We start from the raw sequence: 21,531 nt of genomic DNA, 5'->3' as shown, positions 1-21,531 counted from the left end.
GAATGGCATTTCAGGAGCTCTGGTGTCAGCCCCTGCCTGTGCCCTGGAGCCTGCTCCCTCCCCACCCCACTGGGCTGACTAGCAGTGGGACTGGGGTGAGGTAGGTGGTTTCCCCAAACAGCTGGATGCACGCAGGCTGTGTGTGTCTTCAGGGGTGCCAGGCACTACTCAAGCAGAGCACTGAGCTCAAAGTAGACAAGAACAAAGTTGGGAAAGTCAGAAGCCAGGTGGACCCAGGAATGAAGGTGAAAGAAAAGGGCAGAGCATCAGAGAGAAGGAAAAATAACAATTCCTGAGAACGAGCCAGGGTGATCCAGGCCGTTGGCCAGTTTGAGTGTGGGCCAGCCTGATTTCAAGGCTCAGCCCTGTTCGAAGATGGGACACATAGAACTTCTGCAAGAGAGCAGAGCTGGCCGGTTTTCACGTGACGCAGTGTCCCAGTCAGGAGGGCTGGGGGCCAGGGGGCGGGGGCGATTCCAGGCATTTCATCTCCATTGTGTAGGCCAGTGCCGGCAAAGGGTCTCTTCACTGGTGTAGGCCTCATACATCCCAACCAACACTGTAGTGCCATTGCTGAACCCAAGATCCCAAATGTCGCCATCCCCATCTGGACCATAGGCTAGAGCTCCAGACCCTCAGCCACAGTGCAGGGGAAGGGCCATGATCTCGGCTGGGCAAGAGACTCATCCTGGTCTTTCAAAAAGAGGTTAGTGTGCACCTGCGGCTGCCGTCTTCACTGTCGTTGGAGGGAGACTGCCTGAGCCCACGCACGGAGCAGAGGCATGGAGAGCAACCACGCCTCCACGTCATTTTCTGAGGCCCCTTGCCACCAGTCCTGCTGGCTCAGATGGTAAAGAACCTGCCTGCAGTGCAGGAGACCCAGGTTCAATCCCTGGGTCGGGAAGATCCCCTGGAGAAGGAAATGGCAACCCACTCCAGTATTCTTGTCTGGAGGATCCCTGGCAGACTACAGTCTACGGGGTTGCAGAGTCGGACACGACTGAGCGACTAACATACACACAGTCACCAGCCACCTAACCTTTCAGTTATGGAACCAACAAATTCCATTTAATCACGATGGCTCTGTGTTAAGGGTTCGGTATCTCACAACCATGTTCTGATAATAAGGTTAACATTCCAGACCCACACAGGCTGGGTCCAGCCACTAACCAACCCCCTCCATGGGTATCTCAGAACACCAGCTCGCTGTTCCCTAAAAGCCCTGTCCCTCTCCACTGACTACCTCGTTGTCTCAGGAAAGCCTACCCATTCTTCAAGGACCATGTTAAGTGTCTCTGTCTCTATGAAGCTCTCCTGTCTCAAGGCTGAGCCTACAGTCTCAAGGGGCATCCAGTGCCCCCTGCCAGGTTTCTGCCTTCCTGACAGCTGGGTCGGAGGGCCTTGGTGGGAACAGAAGCTTGTGACCCATTTAGTGGCTGAGACACCTGTGGGCAAGATGTCAGCTGAAAAGATTCTCTAGTTAAGTAAACTGCTCTCCCACAAGATGCAACAGCCTCTTCCTCTTGCTCCCAAGGTCCTCTCCCTGCTGCCCTTCACCTCACACACACAGCCTTCTAGCTGTGATGGGTCAGCAGGAACTGGGGCTCCTGTGTTCCCAACCCCAGAGGCCCTGCCTTTCAGGGTCCCGGCCTCCACATGCTCTCAGATTCTCCCACTTGCCAGGCTGACCCTCCTTAAGTCACCAGTCATTCAGATAAACCCTCTTTCTCTTCACAAAATCCTTCCAGGGCTTCCCACTGCTTCTGGCCCCTGCAACGGGCCCCCATGCCTTTCTGGCTTCTTCTCTCACCACATCCGGGCCACCAGCTGTTCCTCGGTGCTTTCCCTCAGCAGCAGTCCCCGCCACCCCACTTCCAACTGCCCCTCACACAAAGCTGCCTCGTGCAGCCTCCCCTCTGGGCCCGGCACTTCCCCTGCTGTCCATTAGTCACTTACTTCTGTCTTTCCACGGACAAGTCCATCTCCTAGACTAAGAATGTAAAATCTTTGGCGAACGGCCTCTGAATGTCATCACATTTCACTCATGGAGACTAAATGGTGCTTTTTATGCAAAGCACCTTTCATTAAGTGTCTGAAATGAAATGAGAGAAGAAAAGAACACATTCCCAGCTCCTGAGAGACATGTGTACTCTCCCCAGTAATAATAATAATAATAATAATAATGAAAAGGCCAAGTGGGCTGCTCCTTCCAGGGAGCCCTGAGCTCTGTCGCTGTGATGCACACTGGGGCCCGGGTGCCAGCTGACACTGTGAATGGATAAAGGGAACGTGGGGAACCATCAGGGATCATTCCCCATGGCTTCTAAAGAACGTGCATCTTCTTCTGCGAGTCCTGGCCCTGAAGTCTGTGCACACAAGGGCTGGACTTCTGAAGCCATGCTCTTCTGCAGCTCACGGGATATAGAGGGAAGAGCTCAGGGTCTGAAGTCAAGACCTGGGGGGAGGCATCCTTGGTTCCCAGCCTTGGAACCTCGGGGTGGAAGCTGTCAGGATTAGAGGACTGTTTAGGTGCGGATGCCTCGCATGGAACAAGCAGGGTCAAGTTCCTTCTAACTTTTTAAAAATTATGGCACACTTCCTCAATTTGTTTTGTGTGTGTGTGTGGCCATGCCACAGAGGATCTTAGTTTCCTGACTAGGGACTGAACTTGTGCACCTGCAGTGGAAGTGTGGAGTCCCAGTCACAGGACCGCCGGGGAACTCCCTTCTTCAATTTCTCCTGCTTCTCCCACAGGCAGGGAACAAACCAAATTGGGGAAACTGGGACAGAAAAATGACAGGGAGCCACTGGCAACTGCATTCTTATTTGTGGTTTCTGGTTTTTTGTTTTGTTTTGCTTTTTAATTTTTTTTTCTAGGAAAACAAAAAAACACAACCAGGGGAGTTTATATGACAACTATCAGTGTCAGGAGGGCAAGGGAAAGAGAAAGAAAGGCTAGAGGCTTGGGGAGCGAATAAAAACTGGATTCTGAACCACGTGGAACGGCTCACAGGGTCCTGGGTGTGGGTCCTCGTGAGATGACCGGTCACTTTGGCATGCGTGTTCAGTGCCCGGTCTCCTGTCTGCCAGCTCAGACCCCCAGGGTCAGAGAGAGCTGTCTGCACCCTGGAAATCCTCCAAAGACAAACTCGCACGTTACAGCAAGATGAGACTGATTTGAGCTCCATGACTGTGCTCAGGTATCACGCATTCTTGCCTGAGAGAAAAGTCCGGAAGAGTGTGAGTCGCCATGGGACGCTCTGGCATCACACTGAGCCCCAGGAGGCCGCTCACTCAGGCACAGGCACGGCTTTCACCGCCCACACGGACATCTGCCCAGACACCTGTGGGCAGTCTGGCCATGGAAGGACAGGGGACATGGCAGTCCCTTTGATCCACAGGTCAACGATGGTGTCCGTTCTCCAGTCTTACTCTGTCTATGGCCTGTGAAGGACACAAAGATCTGTCTGCTTTTCTGCTCAACCCTGGACACTGATTCCCAAGAAGCGTGGCCATCTGGATCCGCACCGAAGCGCTCAGATTTCTCCCACTTGATGCCCCAGGTCTCAGGGCAGAAAACTCAGCTGATCCAGGGCCATGTGTGGCAAACAGGACAGCCGGTGACGGCCGGGCAAGAAAGAGCTGGTAGCGCACTGTGAGACCAGAGTACATTCAAGAAGGGGAGGGGGTGTGCAGCAAACCATCACCCCGAGTCACAGTCCAGGGGACCCGCCGAGCTTGAAGGACACAGGCAGGTCTGCTCGTCTTGACCAGGCGGCTCTGACGCCTCACGCAGCTGGGGTCCCCTGGTTGTGGTTCCTATGTGGAGGGCGGTGGGCTTCCTGCCCTGCTGCAGCCCCTGTTTCTACTTGGAGGCCAGGTTATGTCTCAGCGCTGCAGTCCTGAGGAGCACCACGCTGGCCAGCCAGCCAGGCCACAGTCCTCAGCCCACCGCCGGGCAATGATGCAGCTCTGGGTCCCACAGGAAGGCCCCCAGGGGCCACGGTCACTGGGAGGCAGGGAGAGGGGGACGGAGGAGGGCTGCATTCTGTCGGGAGAGATTCGGGGAGCAATGGCCAGGGACTGGAAGGGACAGTGGCCCCAAACGCTGCAGGGCCAGAAGGAATGGGATCAACAGACGACGTTCTCATCACTAGTTTAAAAAGAGAGTATTGGTGGTGTTGCTTGGCTGTTTTTCCCTTTTAAAACCACTCACATTTTAAGAGGTGATGGGGCTGGGGAGATGCGGCCCTCTTCACACTGGTCCTTTCCAGGCCTCAGGAGACCCACTGTCCCCACCGGGTCTCGGGCCACCAGCAGGGATGGGCGGGGCGGGCAGGTGCTCTGCTTCCTGGAGGCCACCCCTTCTTCCCGCAAAAACAGGACCCATGTGACGGGCAGTCCAAAGACTAAAGTGCAGAGAAATCCACAGAGCGGGCGGCCCTGTGCTGGGTTTTCCCAGAAGGGGCGGGAGAGGGGCTGGGTCCAGAGTTACCGCTAGGGGACACATGGGGACAGCTACAAGGCGAGCCTGCGGGGCATGGTCCCCTTTCTCTTGAGCTCCAGGGATGCTTCTTCCATCATGGACTGTCCACTGCTAACAGCACCCCAGGGAAAAATCTCAGCCTCAGAGATCAGGCCCACAAAGGGGGAAACGTGTATGACCGTCCCTGGTTGGTAATGACTAGTGACCGTGGAGGGAGAGGCAGGTTCAAGAGGGAAAAGAGTGTGTTATCTAAAATCAGTGAACCCCAGGTTTCGAGAGTGGGGATCCAGGAACAGCCCCAAAGGTAGAGCCTCTCCCGGGGAAGGTTGGTGGCGGTGGTCAGGATCCTACCAGTGAGACCTGCTGGGGAAAGGAGCACCTCTGGGTGGGGGCGGCGCTGTAGAGTGGGGAGGGCGGCCCAGGACCAAAGCCCACGGTGGGCACTACGGTGTATAGGCCGGGGGCGGCTGGAACTGGTTGATGACCTCGTACTCTGCCGGGTAGGGCTCGTTCTCCTCCATCTCCGAGAGCAGCTCCAGCGCTTGCTCCTCCTCCTCCGTGGGGTAGTGGCGCAGGAGGTTGGCCGCTGTGGCCAGGATGGAGGCCCCGCCAGCGCCAGCCACCAGGTAGAAGCTAACGGCAAAGGTGACGTAAACCTGGGACCCGTGGTACTTCTTATGCTGCTGCTGCTGGGCCAGGATGAGTTCGGAAGCCCAGTAAGAGAAGCCGATGACTGTGGCACACTGCAGGACTGGGGGGACAGAGGGAAAAGGGGGTTGGCAGGCACCCCGCAGCCTGGGTGCTTGAACCAGCTGCAGCCTTCCCACCCAAACCCCATTCTCAGAGAAGCTGCCTGCCCCCACACCCAGTGCCGGGGAGCTCGTATGGCCAGGGTTGGGGACAGAGGCCTGACCCTGCCGAGGCCGGTCAGATTCTCTCTGTCTTAAGAATTCGGAATTGGGCTGCTAGGCCTGCTGGAGGTCATTGGATGCCTAAGAGGAATAGGTATCAGAGTCAGTACTAACCCAGGTCAAATCAACACAGCAGCCCCGTCATGAGGGACAAGAGAAGCCTTTTACCAGCAGAGCAGCCTGGTCTACAGGAATGGTGAGGAGAGGGAATCTGAAACCGTGCGTTCCAGGGAGACACAGTGTTTCCTCTCTGGCTCCTTCTGGGCCCCATGAGCCCAGCCGAGCTTCAGATCCCATTCTTGGAGAATGATGACAGCTCTTAGAAGTTCTAACAACATTTGCTCCCTCCGGCTCAGCCGAGTGGGTCTGCCCTGCTGCCCCATGCCGCCCCTCTGTGAAAGGCCATAGCTGGAACGAGCAGCAGGAACTGTCTGCGCGTGGAAAGCCCTCGGTCCCCACTTGCGACTCCAGACAGGATGCCCCAGCCCCGTGGCAGTCAGTTCCACACTGGGAGTGGCCCAGGCTTACCCGTGAGGATGTGGGCGAAGGCATAGCGACGGGTGATCTTCAGGGCGGGATGCTTGGGCCCGAAGACATCCAGAAGGAACGCAGAGAGGCTGCACAGGATGCCCAGGAAGCAGAAGGCGGCGATGACCCGCAGGAGCAGGACTGTCTGGGGATTCATGCAGAAGTCTGCAGGGGAAGAACCAAATCCTCAGGGCTCCCAGGAACACCCTGGGGCAGGAAGTCCCCACCTGGGAGGAGTTCTCCCCACACCACAATCCAGGGGAGCTAGGAGAGGACCCAGGGAATCTGCAAAGAAGGGGGAGGATCCTCTATTAGCAGACAGGACTGCTGGGTCACTGCTCCCATGAGCCTCGAGTCCTTCCCCCTTCCCCCTCGGGACTAGTCCAAGTGCAGCACCCGACTTCAGTGGACAGTGGACCCTTGAACAATATGAGGGTCCACTCATATATGGATTGTTTCTCAAGAGTACTATACAATCAGAGTTGGTTAAATCTGAGACGTGGAATCACAGATCCAGAGGTCAACTATAAATTACATAAGTCATACATGATTTTCAACTGCTGGGAGGGTCACCATCCCTAACCCCATTGTTGTTCAAGGGTTAACTGTACTTGCCACGCTGTTCTAATCATCTTTAAAGACTCTGAGAATTAATGTGACATATTAACCCATTCTGCTAAAGTGTGCTTCCAGCTGGCAGGAGAAGCCCCTTGACTTCTGAGCTGAGACAGCCAAAGGGACAAGGGCCAGAGTCCCCTTTGAGTCCATTCTCTATCCAGTCACTCCGTCCTCTTTTTCACTCAAAAAGACACTGAAGGGACTTCCCTGTCTGTCTAGCAGTTAAGACTCTGTGCTTTCACTGCAGGGGGCATGGGTTTGATCCCTAGTTAGGGAACTAAGATCCCACATGCCACACAGTGTGGCCAAAATAAGTAAATAAATAAAAAAGAAGCTGAAGCAGCTTAGAGAACCATAGAATTACAAGCGAGAACTAAATACATGAGGAAATCTGGTAGACTGGACCTCCTTATTTATTTTTGCTCCTCCCCAAATCCTACTAAAACAAAAAAAAATTTTTAAGACCTAGACCTGCACAAAGAGAGGAAGGGCAAAACAGAATTCTGAAAACTGGGAAGTAAAGGGTCTCAGAACTAGAATGGACTTGACACAAGAGATAAGCTGAAGTATAAGCCAGAAATGGGAAAAGCTAAGAAGCAGATTTATACCACAAAAGCGTGAAAGGTTCAGAAGCTGACAGCACCGAATACCTTCTAAAATGAGGGCAAAGCCTTTGGGGGCTGCTCGCTCTAGCAAAAACGAGGGAAGGGACCAAGAAAAAGGAAGATGCTAAAACAGGAGACTCAACGTTCAAAGAGTGAGGAGGCCCCAGGGTCCTGGTGAAAGACCCCAGGACGACAACTGCACACCAGACACAGCGAGCAGCCTACATGTTCTTCTGGGACTTCAACATCGTTCTTGCTTTCTTTAAAAAAATATTTTTTTTTATTCCATCTAGACTGCACTGTCAGTTCCCTTTGATATCTATGCAACCTGCCACAGTTCTAGAAACACAGACAGGATAAAGGCTGATCCAAAAAGAAACCATTTTAAGCTTTGATAAAAAGTAGAAAATGGGCCTTAACTTCCCCTATTCAGCCACCAGCAAGTTCTTCTTTTATTTAGACCATGGATCACCAAAATGGACTTGGAAAATTTTGAAAAGGGCTGACGAGATTTACACTGTCCACTCCTTTCCTGAGTTTGGATCTCAGGCCAAGAGGCTGTGGGATGGTGGTTATCCCTCTCAGGTGCACAGAGAAACAGCAGAGTGCTGGCTGAGAGCATGTGCCCAAGCTGCAGAGGATCTGAGCTCTTGGTTTGGAGCAGGGCCTGGGAATCTGAATTGCCACAAGCGGCACAGGCGGCTTGAGCCTTACACTCCAGGAAACACTGGATCCAAAGGAAGAGTCCAAAAGCTGGGGAGGGCACCTGAGCTCAATCAAGCTGACTGGAATCACCAGACGTTGACTAGCCTCATGGGGTCACCTGGCCTGAGGCCTGGCCTCCCACAGAAAAACCAGACCAGATACCCAGGGGACCTGGGCCTTTGTGACAGCGCACACTTCTGCCTCGGGCACAAAATTCGCCAGGCAGATGTTGGCTGAGCCCACATGACTCATATGCCTTGATCTGGCTTCAGGTCACCTGCCAAGCTGCCCTCAGAGCTATCTGTCACTCTCCTGTCAGCTGACCATCTGTTTGGAGCCCACTCATCCAGCCTGGGTGATCGCCTGCTGCCAGGAGGCCTGCCTGTGCCTAAGCTCTGCCAGCAACAAGGTCCAGCCTTCACTTACTCTGGCCCTGCGGGCCTGAAGGAGTCTAGAAGCCCACAGGGCCTCTCTGAAACAAAAGCTCCCAGACACGGGCCGTGTCCTGGCTGCACTGTGAACGTTGCTAAAAGCTCTACGCCACAGTTCCAGGGGTCCACGTAGCACACGGCAGGGACCCGGCAGGATGCAAGTATTGTTCTAGTGCCCCCAAGAATAACTTCTGAGCAGCAGGGTGGAAGGGTTTACATCACACTCTGCTCTGCAGCAGGCTGAGTTCAGATTCCTCCCACATTACTCAACATGGCCAGGCCCTCTGAGTGATGCTTTAATTGTGCTACTCGGTTTTAATTTAACAACTAGTTTCAACTGAAAAATGGAACACCAGGGCTTCAGAGATCCTTTCTTTGGTGGCATAGTGACTACAGGATGTCCACTGTATTAGCATCCTTTTACAACGTACAGGATCCTTTACACACGTCCAGGGGCCTTATGTTTCAGAATATCCTTATTTCAGTCACAAGGAAGACTTTCACAGATGTTCAGCTGCCCCTCCCAAGAGATAAACATCTTTTTTTTTTTAATTTATTTTGGCCCCACCATATGGCATGCGGGATCTTAGTCCCCAAGCAGGGATTGAATCCAAGCCCCTCCAGTGGAGGTGCAGTGTCTGAACCGCTGGACCTCCAGGGAAGCCTCTCAGCTTCCTTGTTGGCAGTTTCTTGCGTTGCCCTCCAGGGATGCCTGCCTGCGGGCACAGGTGGGGCAAATGTTATCTTAGTTAAGCCTCACTCCACTCCAGGGGATTCGTCATCCGGTTCAGATGAGGAATCAGAGGCTCCAAGAGGTTGTGACTTCCTGCAGGTCACACACAGCACAGAGCTAGGCTGCGAACCAGTGTCAGGCTCCCTCGCACTGTGATGCTCACCATCACCAAGCACCAGAGTCAGCCGCTTTACATTTCCCCGATGGAGCTAATCGATCAAATCCTGAAGAGCTGGATTTGAGTGAGAAGTCAAAAAGGACCGTGGATGCTGGCAGAGCCCCGTCAGCACGAGTGGCCGCTGAGCTCACTACGGAAACAGCTGGAAGCATGAAATCTCTTCTAGGCCAAAAAGGTTTGGGTTGTTAAGCAATAAATGGAGCTCCTCCTGGGAATTATTGGGCCAAACCTGTTGGGTGTGGTCTAAGCTTCAGCAACCATCAGAGCCTGGTTCTTTTTTTTTTTTTTTTTAATTAAAAAAATACATATACTGTGTACTTTTATTTATTTATTTTTGGTTGCTCTGAGTCTTCGTTGCCGTGTGCGGGCTTTTCTCCTCTTGCAGCGAGCAGGGGCTATTCTCGTGGCGCCTGGGCTTTTCTCACTGCGGTGCCATCTTGTGTTGCAGAGCATGGGCCTAAGGCCTTGGGCTTCAGCAGTTGCAGCTCCCGGGCTCTAGAGCACAGGCTCAGTAGTTGTGGCATATGGCAGGTGGGATCTTCCCGGATCAGGGATCGAACCCGTGTCTCCTGCATTGGCACGTGGATTCTTTTCCACTTGGCCATCAGGGAAGGCCAGAGTCTTGACTCTTAAAAGCAGAAGGCAGGGGACTTCCCTCGTGGCCCAGTGGCTAAGACTTCGAGCTCCCACCACAGAGGGCCTGGGTTCAATTCCTGGTCAGGGAACTAGATCCCACATGCCACGACTTAAAAGACTCGCATGCTGCAACCAAGACCTGGTGCAGCCAAACAAAGAAATATTTAAAAAAAAAAAAAAAAGCAGAAGGCATATAAACTGGGCACCCAGTCTCAGTCCCACCACAGGTCATGCATCACCTCGAGCAAGTTGGCCTTGACATCTGCCCGCTCACCTGTCAATGGAAGCAATGACACCTGCCCCATCTGCACAGGGGCCCTTGAGGGCAGCCAGACCCCGAAGTGCCAGGAAGGAGCAGCCCCACTCCCTCTGTGCTGGGTGGCCACAGCAGTGTCTTCCTTGGCATGCCTTTCCTCCCAACACCAAGAACTGCCCCGTCCATGCACATCAGCCAGTGGGGGCTAGAGGATCAGCACCACGGGGGTGATGACATGGTTCAGAGAAGGGGCTTTGCACCCACAGTTCAAATAGGTTTTGTTTCCACCTGACTGCTTTATGCTTTTCTCCACTCTAAAGTTCTGAGCAAACCTTCCGGGTCAAGGGGGAAAGCCAATGGAAGCTTCCCTTGGAGTGATGCTGACAGATACCCCAGAGCCCTGCCCCACGCCCCCGCGGTGCTCTCATCAGAGGGTCTCAGAGCACACACCAGAGACAGGCAGCGTTACCCCAGCCCTCCTTGGAACCCTGCTCAGGCTCTCCTGGGGTCGGGATCTCAATGTCCCTTTCTCTCCTCCCCTGCCAGACATCGGTGTGGCAGGGAGGGCAATGAATATCTGCTTTGTTGAGAGGGCTGCCTAAAAGAAGCCCATCCTCAAATGCTGTGTGTATGTTGTTTTATTTATGAAGAGAAATGGCAGGTGGAGCTGAATTTAGATCCCACCAGCGCCGCATCCACTACACCCTGGTCAGACTGAATGCACCCTGTGCTCCAGTTGTGCTGTGGCCTGTTTACTTCGGTAACCATTGCTTGCCTGTCCCCTCCAGTCACCGGGGAAGAAGGCAGCTGCTGTGTAATAGGATCCCACAGACCTGACTTTGCCCAAGGTCATTGGTGAGTCACTGGGCTGGATTTGTTTGGAAGGCCCCTGCTCTTCCTGTCTACCTGCCCATGGCTCTCATCCCCTCCTGACCCAGAGAGGCAGCAGGCAGGAAGCTTCTAGTGGCTTCTCGCCAGTTCCCTTCTGTTCCTTCTCCTATTCCCCCCTCACTGGAGTCCTTGAGTCAGTCCTTCCAGCATTCATCCACCCACTTTATACAGCTGCACCCTACTCTTGACTTTTTAGCTTCCAGACAAGACTTCTGACACAAGACTCCAAGAGGGCCCTCCACTGCCCAGCTGGGTCGTCCCACAGATCCCAAGGGTCCTGGCCAAGCTGCCTCCAAGGATATGCCCCTACAGGATCTGGAAATGCCAGCTGCATTGGTCACCACCCCTCAGACACGCCAGCCCTTCCCAGAAGGCCCTTGACCTTCCCATGGCTTGCTGTCAATCATGATCCCCCCAACTTCACATCTTACACTCCCTCATTCTCCAGAGATGTTTCCTGAGCCTCTGGTCCTGGCTGCCCCCTTGCTGGGCACACTTGAGGGGCAGAGAGGGCTTGAGGCTCAGAAGGAATGGTTATCTGGGCTGCCTTGTTGGGGGCCACCAGAGGTCTGGGCATGTCTCTGGCCCCCTGGCCCAGGCTGAAGAGCTGTGTGAGAAGGGGGCAGCCCCGGGGAGCAGAGGAATTCCCAACAGGATCTTTCAAGCCGTGGCGTTTGTAAAAGCCTTCAGGGCTCTGGGAATGAGAGAGGATGATGGGCTTTGACTCAGCCCAGCAATGAGAGGGGAAGAGGAATAAAAAACATAGTTTTGCCTGGGCTTGTGAGAAAAACTCAGCCAGAATGGGGAAGTAAGAGGCCCGGGACAGCTCGGACGGAGGAACAGTCTAGTGTGCACTGAGGCGCAGTGGTGAGGGTGGAGTCCATGCCACTCGGAGCAGCTGGGTGCCCCTTAGCAAGAGACCAGCCTGGGCCCGAGACCTGAGAGTGTTTGTGTGTGTATGACGGGGGTGATGATAGTTACCTACCAAATAAAGAAGTCGTTTAGGTGACACTATAGCCAGGCATGAAAGGTGCTTAGTGTGATGCCTGGTACTCAGGCAAGGGGCCAAGAAACGGGAAGGCATCATGCCAAAGCCTGTTGGCCCGCTCCACTCCCCATCACCTGCAGAGACCTGGCAGGGTCTGCTCTCCGTCTGGAAGCACCCACAGGCACGAGGCCTGTACCCCACAGCTCTGGCCTCTCCTGAGATGGGGAATAGCGAGGCTTCCACACTAGGATTTCTGCTAGACCCTGAGGCTTGGCACAGCCCTACAGAGTAGCAAACGACTGAAGGCCCAGCGGGCACCCAAAAGCCAACTGGTACAGAGAAGAAGGAGGCTTCCCTGGTGGACCAGAAGGTAAAGAATCCACCTGCAATGCAGGAGACCTGGGTTCGATCCCTGGGTTGGGAAGATCCCCTGCAGAAGGAAATGACAACCCACTCCAGTATTCTTGACTGGAGAATCCCGTGGACAGAGGAGCCTGGCGGGTTACAGTCCATGGGGTCACAGAGAGTCAGACATGACTGAACAACTAAGCACGCACCAAGAAGAAGCAATCAGGGACCTTCAGATTCTTTACCACCTTCTGTGACAGCTCATGAGGCAGCACTGTCAGCTTTGTTACGGGACACCAAGCGCTCCCAGCTTGCAATGGCCGCCGAGACCAAGGTAAACCAGGCTGAAACCATTCGTGGGCTGAGACCCCTAAACACATGGACGGGCAGGCACCATGTAAAGGTGGAGGCGACCTGCCTTATAAAAGACAAAATCCAGCTTGGATAATTTCTCAGAAAAGGTAGATACGTGTGTGAACAGAGGAGAACAGAACCAATAATTTATTTTTGATGTGCCTTTGACAAGGATGTAGGCCAAAGTGAGATAAACCATCGTGAGGTCATTCCTTACGACAGCTAAAGTAAAGCAAACATAACGAGATGGCATCACTTTATACTGATGTCAAAAGTGAGGTGCACTCAACTCTGCCGTTCCCAGCTGTGTGCCCCTGCAGAGATCATTTCACTTCTCTGAGACACAGTTTCCTGGACCTTTGGAATGAAGACATGGAATCAGATGGGCCCCTCCCTCCATCGCAGGAATTTTACAAGCCTTCCTAGGAACGATCTGAAATAGAGAGGCATCATGAATTCCCTTTCAGCTTGGGGGCTTTCCAGGAAGCTAGTGGTAAAGAATCCACCTGCCAATGGAGAAGATACAGGAGATTTGGGTTCAATCCCTGGGTCGGGAAGATTCCCTAGAGAAGGAAATGGCAACCCACTCCAGTATTCTTGAGGAGCCTGGCAGGCTACAGTCCGTGGGGTTACAAAAAGTAGGGCACGACTGAGCATGCACGTACACTCCCGGTTTTGATGCGACACCAAGCACCTGAAATACTGACCACCAAGGGGATCAACTGCAAGGTCTGGATGAAGCGGTGCAAAGTGGCAGCTGTGCCTCAAGGCAAGTTCTGGGGAACGTGCTAACAGAAAAGTCACCCTGACTCGACTCAAGCTTGATGGGCTTTTTGCCACAGAGAAAGCTGCATAGCACGTGGTCTCCATCCTGTGGGTAAGTGTTAGTGTTAGTTGCTAAGTCATGTCTCTCTGTGACCCCAGGAAATGTAGCCTGTGAGCTTCTCTGTCCATGGTATTTCCCAGGCAGGAATACTGGAGTGGGCTGCCATTTCCTTCTCCAGGGGATCTTCCCCATCCAGGAATCGAACCTGGGTCTCCTGCATTGCAGGTGGATTCTTTACTATCTGAGCCACCAGCGAAGCCCATAGGTCTTAGTAAGCCAACACACTGAAAGCTATCATCACGGTGATACCTGGAAATAAACCAGAAGCCCCCATCCTGTTCTCTACAAAATCATTCGAAAGCTTTGAAAACTCAAGAGAAATGCGAACCAGCAAGAGAACTCTCAGAGAAAGACAACATTAGGCCACAAGGACAGGGCTTTTCAGCCTCAACCTGCACAAGTGGTGTATGATCCAAGGCACTCAAAGAGAACTTGACCTTTTCACCAAACCCCAGGCAGTGTGAATCCTTAAACAGACAATGTTAAAGATACCTAACAGGAACAGGAATCCGAGATATGGGGCAACACACATCTGGAATGAATTACAGCCAGGAGTGGCACATGGAGAAAACCTTCAGGAATGGTTCAAAAGGCCTTGAGGGTAATGAACTCTGCTGTTAATAAGGGCTGTTTGCAATCCACTGACCATTTTCCCTGTAAAAACCAGGCAGTGCAATACTGCCCCCACACCACACAGCCTGTACCTTCATTACCAGAGAGGAGGGCTGGGAAGGATGGGCTACAGGCCTCCCCTGTATCCAGTAAAGATGATGGTCTGGTTCCCCTTTCTTCTGCTTCCCTGGCCGGGAAGCACCATAATGAACAAAGCAAACTTACCTCATTCCGTCACACTTGTGAGGGTTCCACGAGCCAAACTCCTATTGTTTTACTGAGGGTAGCAATGGAACTGACTTCTGGTTATTGAAAATACCGTAGACTCCCTTTTTCTCTAACAATCCAAAGACTGCAGAACTCACAAACATCTTTTAAAATCTTTAAAAATTTTAAAGTTCCTTTTTCTCAAGCTGACCACCCCGCCCCCCGCCCCGACCAAAAAAAAAAAAAAAAATCTTCCTGTATCTCGGGCTCCTTAGAAGGAGACAGGTAATTGTGATGCCTAGCACCCTTATCTTCTCTCTGATATACAGCGCCCTTCCCCCAAAAGAAGCCGAAAATAGCAGTCCAGATTACCATGGAGTTGAGGAGTGGGTGCTTGGCTGAATAACATCAGAATTAATGAGGGGCCGGACCCCAAACAGAGCCACCTGGTGGGCAAGAACATCAGGCAGCAATGGGCTGTTTCCTTCAACCAGGTGCCTACCCCAGGCTATCTCAGCTCCAGTCCGCACCCTTCCGAGGATGCCCGGGCGCCCAGAAAGAAGAGGGCTGGCGCGCAGCGCCCTCACCTTTCAGCAGGTCCGGGTGCACGTAGCCTAGGACGTCGGAGACCCCCAGCTCTTGGCGGGAACAGGTGCCACCGTGGATGTGCAGCCAGGCAGGCTCGGCGAGCGCGGTGCACAGCGCGGTGATGGACAGGGCACCCGGCAGGGCCGAGGCCAGACTACGCTCCGGCTGCTTGGGCAGAGTGCTGCCTCCCGGGCTCCTCCGCCGGCGCCCGCCGGGTAGCCCTGCGCCTCCGGGGGCGTACATGTCCGGGGCCGCCCGCCGTCGCTCAGCGGTCGCTGCTGGTAGCCGCCGACCTCCGCGGGGCGCAGAGAGCCTGCCTGTCCGGGGGGAGGAGAGCAACGTACTGGGTTCGTAGCAGGTGAGGCTGGAGGAAGGCGGTCAGGGCCGACCCCAGGGGATGGGGGTGGGACCGAGGGCTGAGCAGAGACAGGAGAGCTGCAGAGGTTCGGGGGGCGGGGAAGGGGTCCCCGGAGTGGAGCTGCGGAGGTGCGAGACGATGACCCGGAGAGGGCTGGGGGCCCGCGGGACCTTGGCAGAATACAGTAGGGAGAGGGGCTGGGGCGGAGGTATCCGTTACTGGTGGAAGAAAGAGCCGGACTCGGGGTCCTGGCCAGAGGGTGCCCAGGGGCAGAGGGCCAAGCTGGGCCGCAAGGATCGGGGACCCAGGATCTGGGAACTGCGCTCTGCGGTGCGATCTCTGCCCAGATAGGACCCACCCCTCAACGACTCCTGATCCTCACCAGTCAGCAGGCTTCAGTGCCGGGATGGCGTCGTTCCGTCCCGGTCACGGGCTCCTCAGTTACCCCGACCCGAGAGATCTCAGGGCCCAAACCCGCAACGCCCGGACAGACCCCGGCCCGATCCACTTCCGGCTTCCTCCACCTCTGACCCCGCCTCCTCCGGCTCCCCGCCCCGTTCCCGGCGCGCGACACAGCCCGGGCGCGCCGCCGGCTCCCTGCGCAAGGCCTCACGGGACTAGTAGTTCCAGGCCGTGCCGCGATGCTTTTCGTTGAGGTGGGGCCGCGGTTGGGGGAGTAGGGTGGGGAAAGGACGACTACAACTCCCAGAAGGCAGCGCAGCCGAAGCAGCGGGGCTTCATTTCCAGGGTGGACCCTGGCAGTCGGGCCTAAGGGGTTTGCTCTGTGGGAACCGCAGTCGGAGCGGCTGGCTCTGCTCATTTTTGTCTCCTCCTGCGCCGGGCAGCCATGAAGGACTCGCTGGTGCTGCTTAGCCGTATCCTGGCGCACCCGGACTCCCGCTGCTGGTTCCTGGCCTGGAACCCCGCGGGAACTTTGCTGGCCTCGTGCGGTGGCGACCGCAGCGTCCGCATCTGGGGCAGGGAGGGTAAGCCCCGATGCCGCTGCACGACCCCTGCCGCCAAGGGGTCTCCTTGCGCTTGATGTGGGTGCCAGTCTCGGGGAGTACGCAGCCTGCGGGACAGGCAGACCCTGGACGATGGTCACGGGCCGAGGGAGAGGATGGAGGGGTTTTCTGAGAGTTGAACCTTAGCCACTTTGAGAACGGGTTTTCCGGTGAAGGAGTCAGCAACTACTAGAAGCTAAAATGTCAATAGAGAGACTGAAACTGTTGGGGAAATTGTGATAGTTGCTGAGGCAGGAACATGAGAAGAGAAGGAAGAAAGTAGGCTTCAAAGTAATTTGCAGCAGTTGAAGAAGTTTAAATTTAACCCGAGGGCATTTACCAGGTGGCAACTGCCAACACAAGAGAGGCCAGTTGGATCCCTGGGTCAGGAAGATCCCCTGGAGGTCGGAATGGCTATCCACTCCAGTATTCTTGCCTGGAAAATTCCATGGACAGAGGAGCCTGGCAGTCTATGGTCTATGGGGTCGCAAAGAGTCAGAGGTGACTGAAGTGGCTTAGGGCGGGTGCACACACACACACACACGCACGCACGCATGTAGGTACTCTTGACAATTTTAAATCATGAGGGTGATTCCTCAGATTTGTTTCAGAAGGATGCCTCCAGCTTTCTGTAACTGTAACTGGAGTCAGTTAAAGCCTGTTGTTCAATACACTCACTGAGCTCTGACCCCCAGCCTGGCTCTGATGCTGGACCCTGTTACCCAACGGCACAGCTAGTGTTCAGCACCTTCTTGTGCACCCAGCTCCAGAGCCTGACCTGTCCTCTGCTTTCAGGTGACAGCTGGATCTGCAAATCTGTCCTTTGTGAAGGCCACCAGCGCACCGTGCGGAAGGTGGCCTGGTCTCCATGCGGAAATTACCTGGCCTCGGCCAGCTTTGATGCCACCACTTGCATTTGGAAGAAGAATGAGGATGACTTTGAGGTAAATAGTTGGGACCAGGATTGTTGCCTGTTTGATCCCCAGAGCTGGTTTAGGAACGTTTTTTTATTCTAATATTTATTTTATTTTTGGCTGTGCTGAGTCTCCGCTGCTTCGCGTGGGCTTTCTCCAGTTGTGGCAAGTGGGGGCTGCTCTTTGTTGCGGTGCGTGGACCTCTCCTTGTGGTGGCTTCTCTTGCTTCGGAGTAAAGGCGTAGAGCTCTTGGGCTTCAGTAGTTGCGGTGGACGGGCTTAGTTGCTCCAGGGCGTGTGGAGGCTTCTGGGGACCAGTGTTGGAACCTGTGTGCATTGCACTGGCAGGCTGATTCTTAACCACCGGACCACCAGGGATGTTCCTGGTTTAGGAACCAGAGCCGGCCTGGGTCAGTGGGAGTGGACTTGCAAGGACCACAGGGGTCTGAGCTGGCACTGATTTTAGTCCCTCTTCACTGTTCGCAGTGTGTAACCACTCTGGAGGGCCATGAAAATGAGGTCAAATCAGTGGCCTGGGCTCCGTCTGGCAACCTCCTTGCCACCTGCAGCCGAGACAAGAGTGTGTGGGTCTGGGAAGGTGAGTCCAGATCCCTCCAGGTGCACTTGGGAGCCTGCCACCCAGTCTCCGCGCCCCACCCTTGTGCCCCTGACGGTCAGCTTGTGTGCCCCTTCTTTTCTTCTCCACAGTTGATGAAGAGGACGAGTATGAGTGTGTCAGTGTCCTCAACTCCCACACACAGGATGTCAAGCATGTGGTTTGGCACCCAAGCCAGGAGGTAAGAGCCAGGTGTCTTGGTGGGAAGTAATTGTGATGTTGGAGGGTTGTACCCAGCCGCCTTCTGCTCTTCAGCCTCAACCTGGCTTTCCCAGGAATCTCTGTCTGTGACCAGAAGATGTCAGTGAGTCCCTTTATAAAAGCACATCCCTGGGACTGTCCTGTCCTGGGAGGGAGAAGTCTTGGAACCACAGACACTCCCGGGCCCTACACACACATACGGTGCTGTCCTTGGCCTCCCCTACAGCTGCTGGCCTCCGCCAGCTACGACGACACAGTGAAGCTCTACCGGGAGGAAGAGGATGACTGGGTGTGCTGCGCCACCCTCGAAGGCCACGAGTCCACCGTGTGGAGCTTGGCCTTTGACCCCAGTGGCCAGCGCCTGGCGTCCTGCAGCGACGACCGCACCGTGCGCATCTGGCGCCAGTACCTTCCAGGCAACGAGCAAGGTGAGGGCCCAGCCTAGGGGCTGAAGGCCCATCTCTGCGGAGGGGCTGAGACACATGGATGAGTCACAGAAAACTGGGCCCTTCATAGATGTGCCGTGGGAGGGCTCCAGGGAAAGTGCTGGAAGAGTCCAGGGAGGCTCTGGGGAAGGGGGCCTAGACTGAAAGGAATGTGTAGCATTTTAACATAAGAAGAGACTTCTGTGACTTCTGGTGGTTAAGACTCCATGCTTCCAATGCAGGGGGCACTGGTTTGATCCCTGGTCAGGGAACTAAGCTCCCACATGTTGCCAGACATAGCCACAAAAGAAAAAAAGGAAATTCTAGATGCAAAGAGGACCACATGAGCAAAGGCATTGAAAGTAAAGGCGGCCTACGTTTACACCAGGAACAGGGATTTGCATAGGGTAGATGGAGCATAGGGCATAAGGAGTTTGGAGAGAAATAAGGTAGGTTGGGCTGGGTGCCTGATGTTGTTTAGTCACTAAGTCGTGTCCGACTCTTTGCAACTCCATGAACTGTAGCACGTGAGACTTCCCTGTCCTTCACCATCTCCCAGAGCTTGCTGAAACTCATGTCCATTGAGTCAGTGATGCCATCCAACCATCTCATCCCTTGTTGTCCCCTTCTCCTCCTGCCCTCAGTCTTTCCCATCATCAAGGTCTTTTCCAGTGAGTCAGTTTTTCGCATCAGGTGGCCAAAGTATTGGAGCTTCACCTTCAGCATCAGTCTTTCCAATGAGCATTCAGGGTTGATTTCCTTTAGGATGGACTGGTTAGATCTCCTTGCTGTCCAAAGGACTCTCAAGAGTCTTCTCCAAAAAGGCAGGATAAGTTGTCAGACATAGTCTGTAGCAAAAGGGATTTTGAGGAGCAGGACGTCTCCTTCTCCGAATCCTGGTGTGAAAATGCCAGTCTGGCTGCAGTGTCTAAGGCAGATCAGGGCGGATGGGGACAGGAGTGAGCATGAGGCCTCAGGTGGTGCGGATGGGGGAGGGCAAGTCAGGGTCTCCTCTGCAGCGGGGCAGGTTCTCCCCTGAGGTGCCCAGGGCATGGATACGCCCAAGGCTCAAGAGAAGTCTGTCACGCAGGGGTTGCATGCAGCGGCTCCGAGGCCAGCTGGAAGTGTGTCTGCACCTTGTCAGGCTTCCACTCCAGGACCATTTATGACGTCGCTTGGTAAGACCGCCACTCCTCCCCTCCACCCTGCCCACCCATTCTAGTGATTTTCGAGAAGTCAGGGTGCTCTTTCACCTTTGGGAATACGTGGGGATATAGAGCAGCCACCCTCATGTCATCAGATCAGGCTAGACTGTCTCCATGCTGGTTTAGCACTGGCTGGCCCAGGGTTCACAGGAGCAGGGGACAGACTTAGACCCAGGCTGAGGGTAGCTCCATACCATCCACGGCATCAAACCATCCAGAAATATGTATTCTTGAAACTGTGGCTTCATGGCTCGGGCTTTATGGTTTGGTAACACTGCTTCTACCTTAGGGAGCCTAGGAAAGCCATACCGTTCACATAGGAGAGTCGGTCAGAGGGCAGTTCGGGCCCTGAGAATCTGTCCTCAGGAAATAACCCTAAATAACTGAAGAAGTTGACGTGCATCTAAGTTTTATTTATACTATCAAACATTTGGAAATAGCAAAAATGGACTAAGTATGGTAAAATTAAGTGACCTGTCGCATCAGTTTAAAAAAACGGTCAGGAACACTTCATGTCAGGGCAACTGCTGTGCCAAGTGAGAAAAGTACAATTCAGAGTTACATGTAGTTTTTTAGGTTAATTACATGGAAAGAGACCTAGATGGCAGCACTTGAAGCTTGGGGTGATGTTTGCAGCTACATTTGTTAGAGGCTCTAGGGTAAGAGACTTACAGCTGCGTCCTCGAGTTTGAGACTAGCACCAGCCCCTCGCCCCTGACTTGCCAGGTGGGGAGGGAGGAGCCACCTGCACGCCACCGACGCACCTGTTCCCCCCACCCCCCAGGTGTCAGCTGACAGGGACCCTGGCTACCGCCTGTGGGGATGATGCCATCCGAGTATTTGAGGAGGATCCCGGCTCAGACCCGCAGCAGCCCACCTTCTCGATGACAGCCCACGTGCCTCAGGCCCACTCCCAGGATGTCAACTGCGTGGCCTGGAACCCCAAGGAACGGGGGCTTCTGGCCTCCTGCAGTGACGATGGAGAGTTGGCCTTCTGGAAGTATCAGCCGTCTGAAGGCATCTGAGCCACTTTGGCTTTGGATAGAATTGTGCTTCCCCAGAAAATGTCCTCGGACTTCCCCAGTCCCTAAGAGGACCAGGAGCATCCTTGACCTTCCTTTATTTGGCCCTCCTGCATTCAGACTTGGGGAGAGGCTCAGGGCCACCGGCCCACTCACTCTTCCCCCTTTGACACGGAGCCCCTGGTAAAGAGCTGCAGAATATCTGTGCCTTGTACTTAAGGCAGATTTTGCTTTAGGGCAGTGTTCAATTGGAGAGCAGAGGTTAAGTATACTATTTATAATCATTATATCTTTATGTAGGAGGGATGTAGCTCAGCCCTTTCTGAGACTATAAGCTTTATACAAATAATCCGAGTCCCAAGTCCTATTTTATGTTATAGGGACATTCACAATTTAAAAGAATTTCATGGTGAGTCCTTCTCTGAAGTAGGCCCTGTCTTCCCAGTTTCTGGGTAAATCCTTGCATTTAAGACATGCAGCCAGTACTGAAATTAATTCCTTAATGTACGTTTGTTAGAATAAGAGACCCCTCTGCTTTCCCTTAGAAACCCTTGCATACCTTCTGTGCCAGGTGCTGTGATGACAGTCGGGGAGTGCTGAGAAATAAACGGAGAGAATGTGAACCCTAGCAGCAAGTTACTGTTGGCCACAGGTCATACAGTCTTAGTGGGGGTGAAAATTGGGTCCTGCTGCTGCTGCTGCTGCTAATTCGCTTCAGTCGTGTCTGACTCTGCGACCCCATAGACGGCAGCCCATCAGGCTCCACCGTCCCTGGGATTCTCCAGGCAAGAACACTGGAGAGGGTTGCCATTTCCTTCTCCAATGC

The 21,531-nt window shown here is 54.1% G+C and overlaps 2 protein-coding genes across 2 annotated transcripts; one reads left to right on the top strand and one right to left on the bottom strand.

Annotated features, from left to right (window-relative positions):
- Positions 1 to 2,799: 2,799 nt before the first annotated feature.
- Positions 2,800 to 15,850, bottom strand: TMEM127 (transmembrane protein 127). The gene is made up of 4 exons (XM_005891606.3): positions 15,702 to 15,850; positions 14,961 to 15,278; positions 5,926 to 6,090; positions 2,800 to 5,237 (listed from the first exon to the last, which is right to left on the bottom strand). Exons 2-4 carry the CDS (start codon positions 15,202 to 15,204, stop codon positions 4,930 to 4,932), a joined length of 717 nt encoding a protein of 238 aa, XP_005891668.1. The 5' UTR covers positions 15,205 to 15,278; positions 15,702 to 15,850; the 3' UTR covers positions 2,800 to 4,929.
- A 182-nt stretch (positions 15,851 to 16,032) lies between these two features.
- On the top strand, positions 16,033 to 20,774 carry CIAO1 (cytosolic iron-sulfur assembly component 1). Its single transcript, XM_005891607.3, has 7 exons — positions 16,033 to 16,305; positions 17,119 to 17,267; positions 17,723 to 17,834; positions 17,945 to 18,033; positions 18,280 to 18,481; positions 19,569 to 19,656; positions 20,468 to 20,774. Exons 1-7 carry the CDS (start codon positions 16,167 to 16,169, stop codon positions 20,706 to 20,708), a joined length of 1,020 nt encoding a protein of 339 aa, XP_005891669.1. The 5' UTR covers positions 16,033 to 16,166; the 3' UTR covers positions 20,709 to 20,774.
- The last annotated feature ends 757 nt before the right edge of the window (positions 20,775 to 21,531 follow it).

The sequence above is a fragment of the Bos mutus genome, chromosome 11 (genome assembly GCF_027580195.1).
Source record: "Bos mutus isolate GX-2022 chromosome 11, NWIPB_WYAK_1.1, whole genome shotgun sequence".
Lineage (NCBI taxonomy): Eukaryota > Metazoa > Chordata > Mammalia > Artiodactyla > Bovidae > Bos > Bos mutus.
Note: the sequence above shows the minus strand (reverse complement) of the source record. Positions and strands in the feature narration are given on the sequence as shown.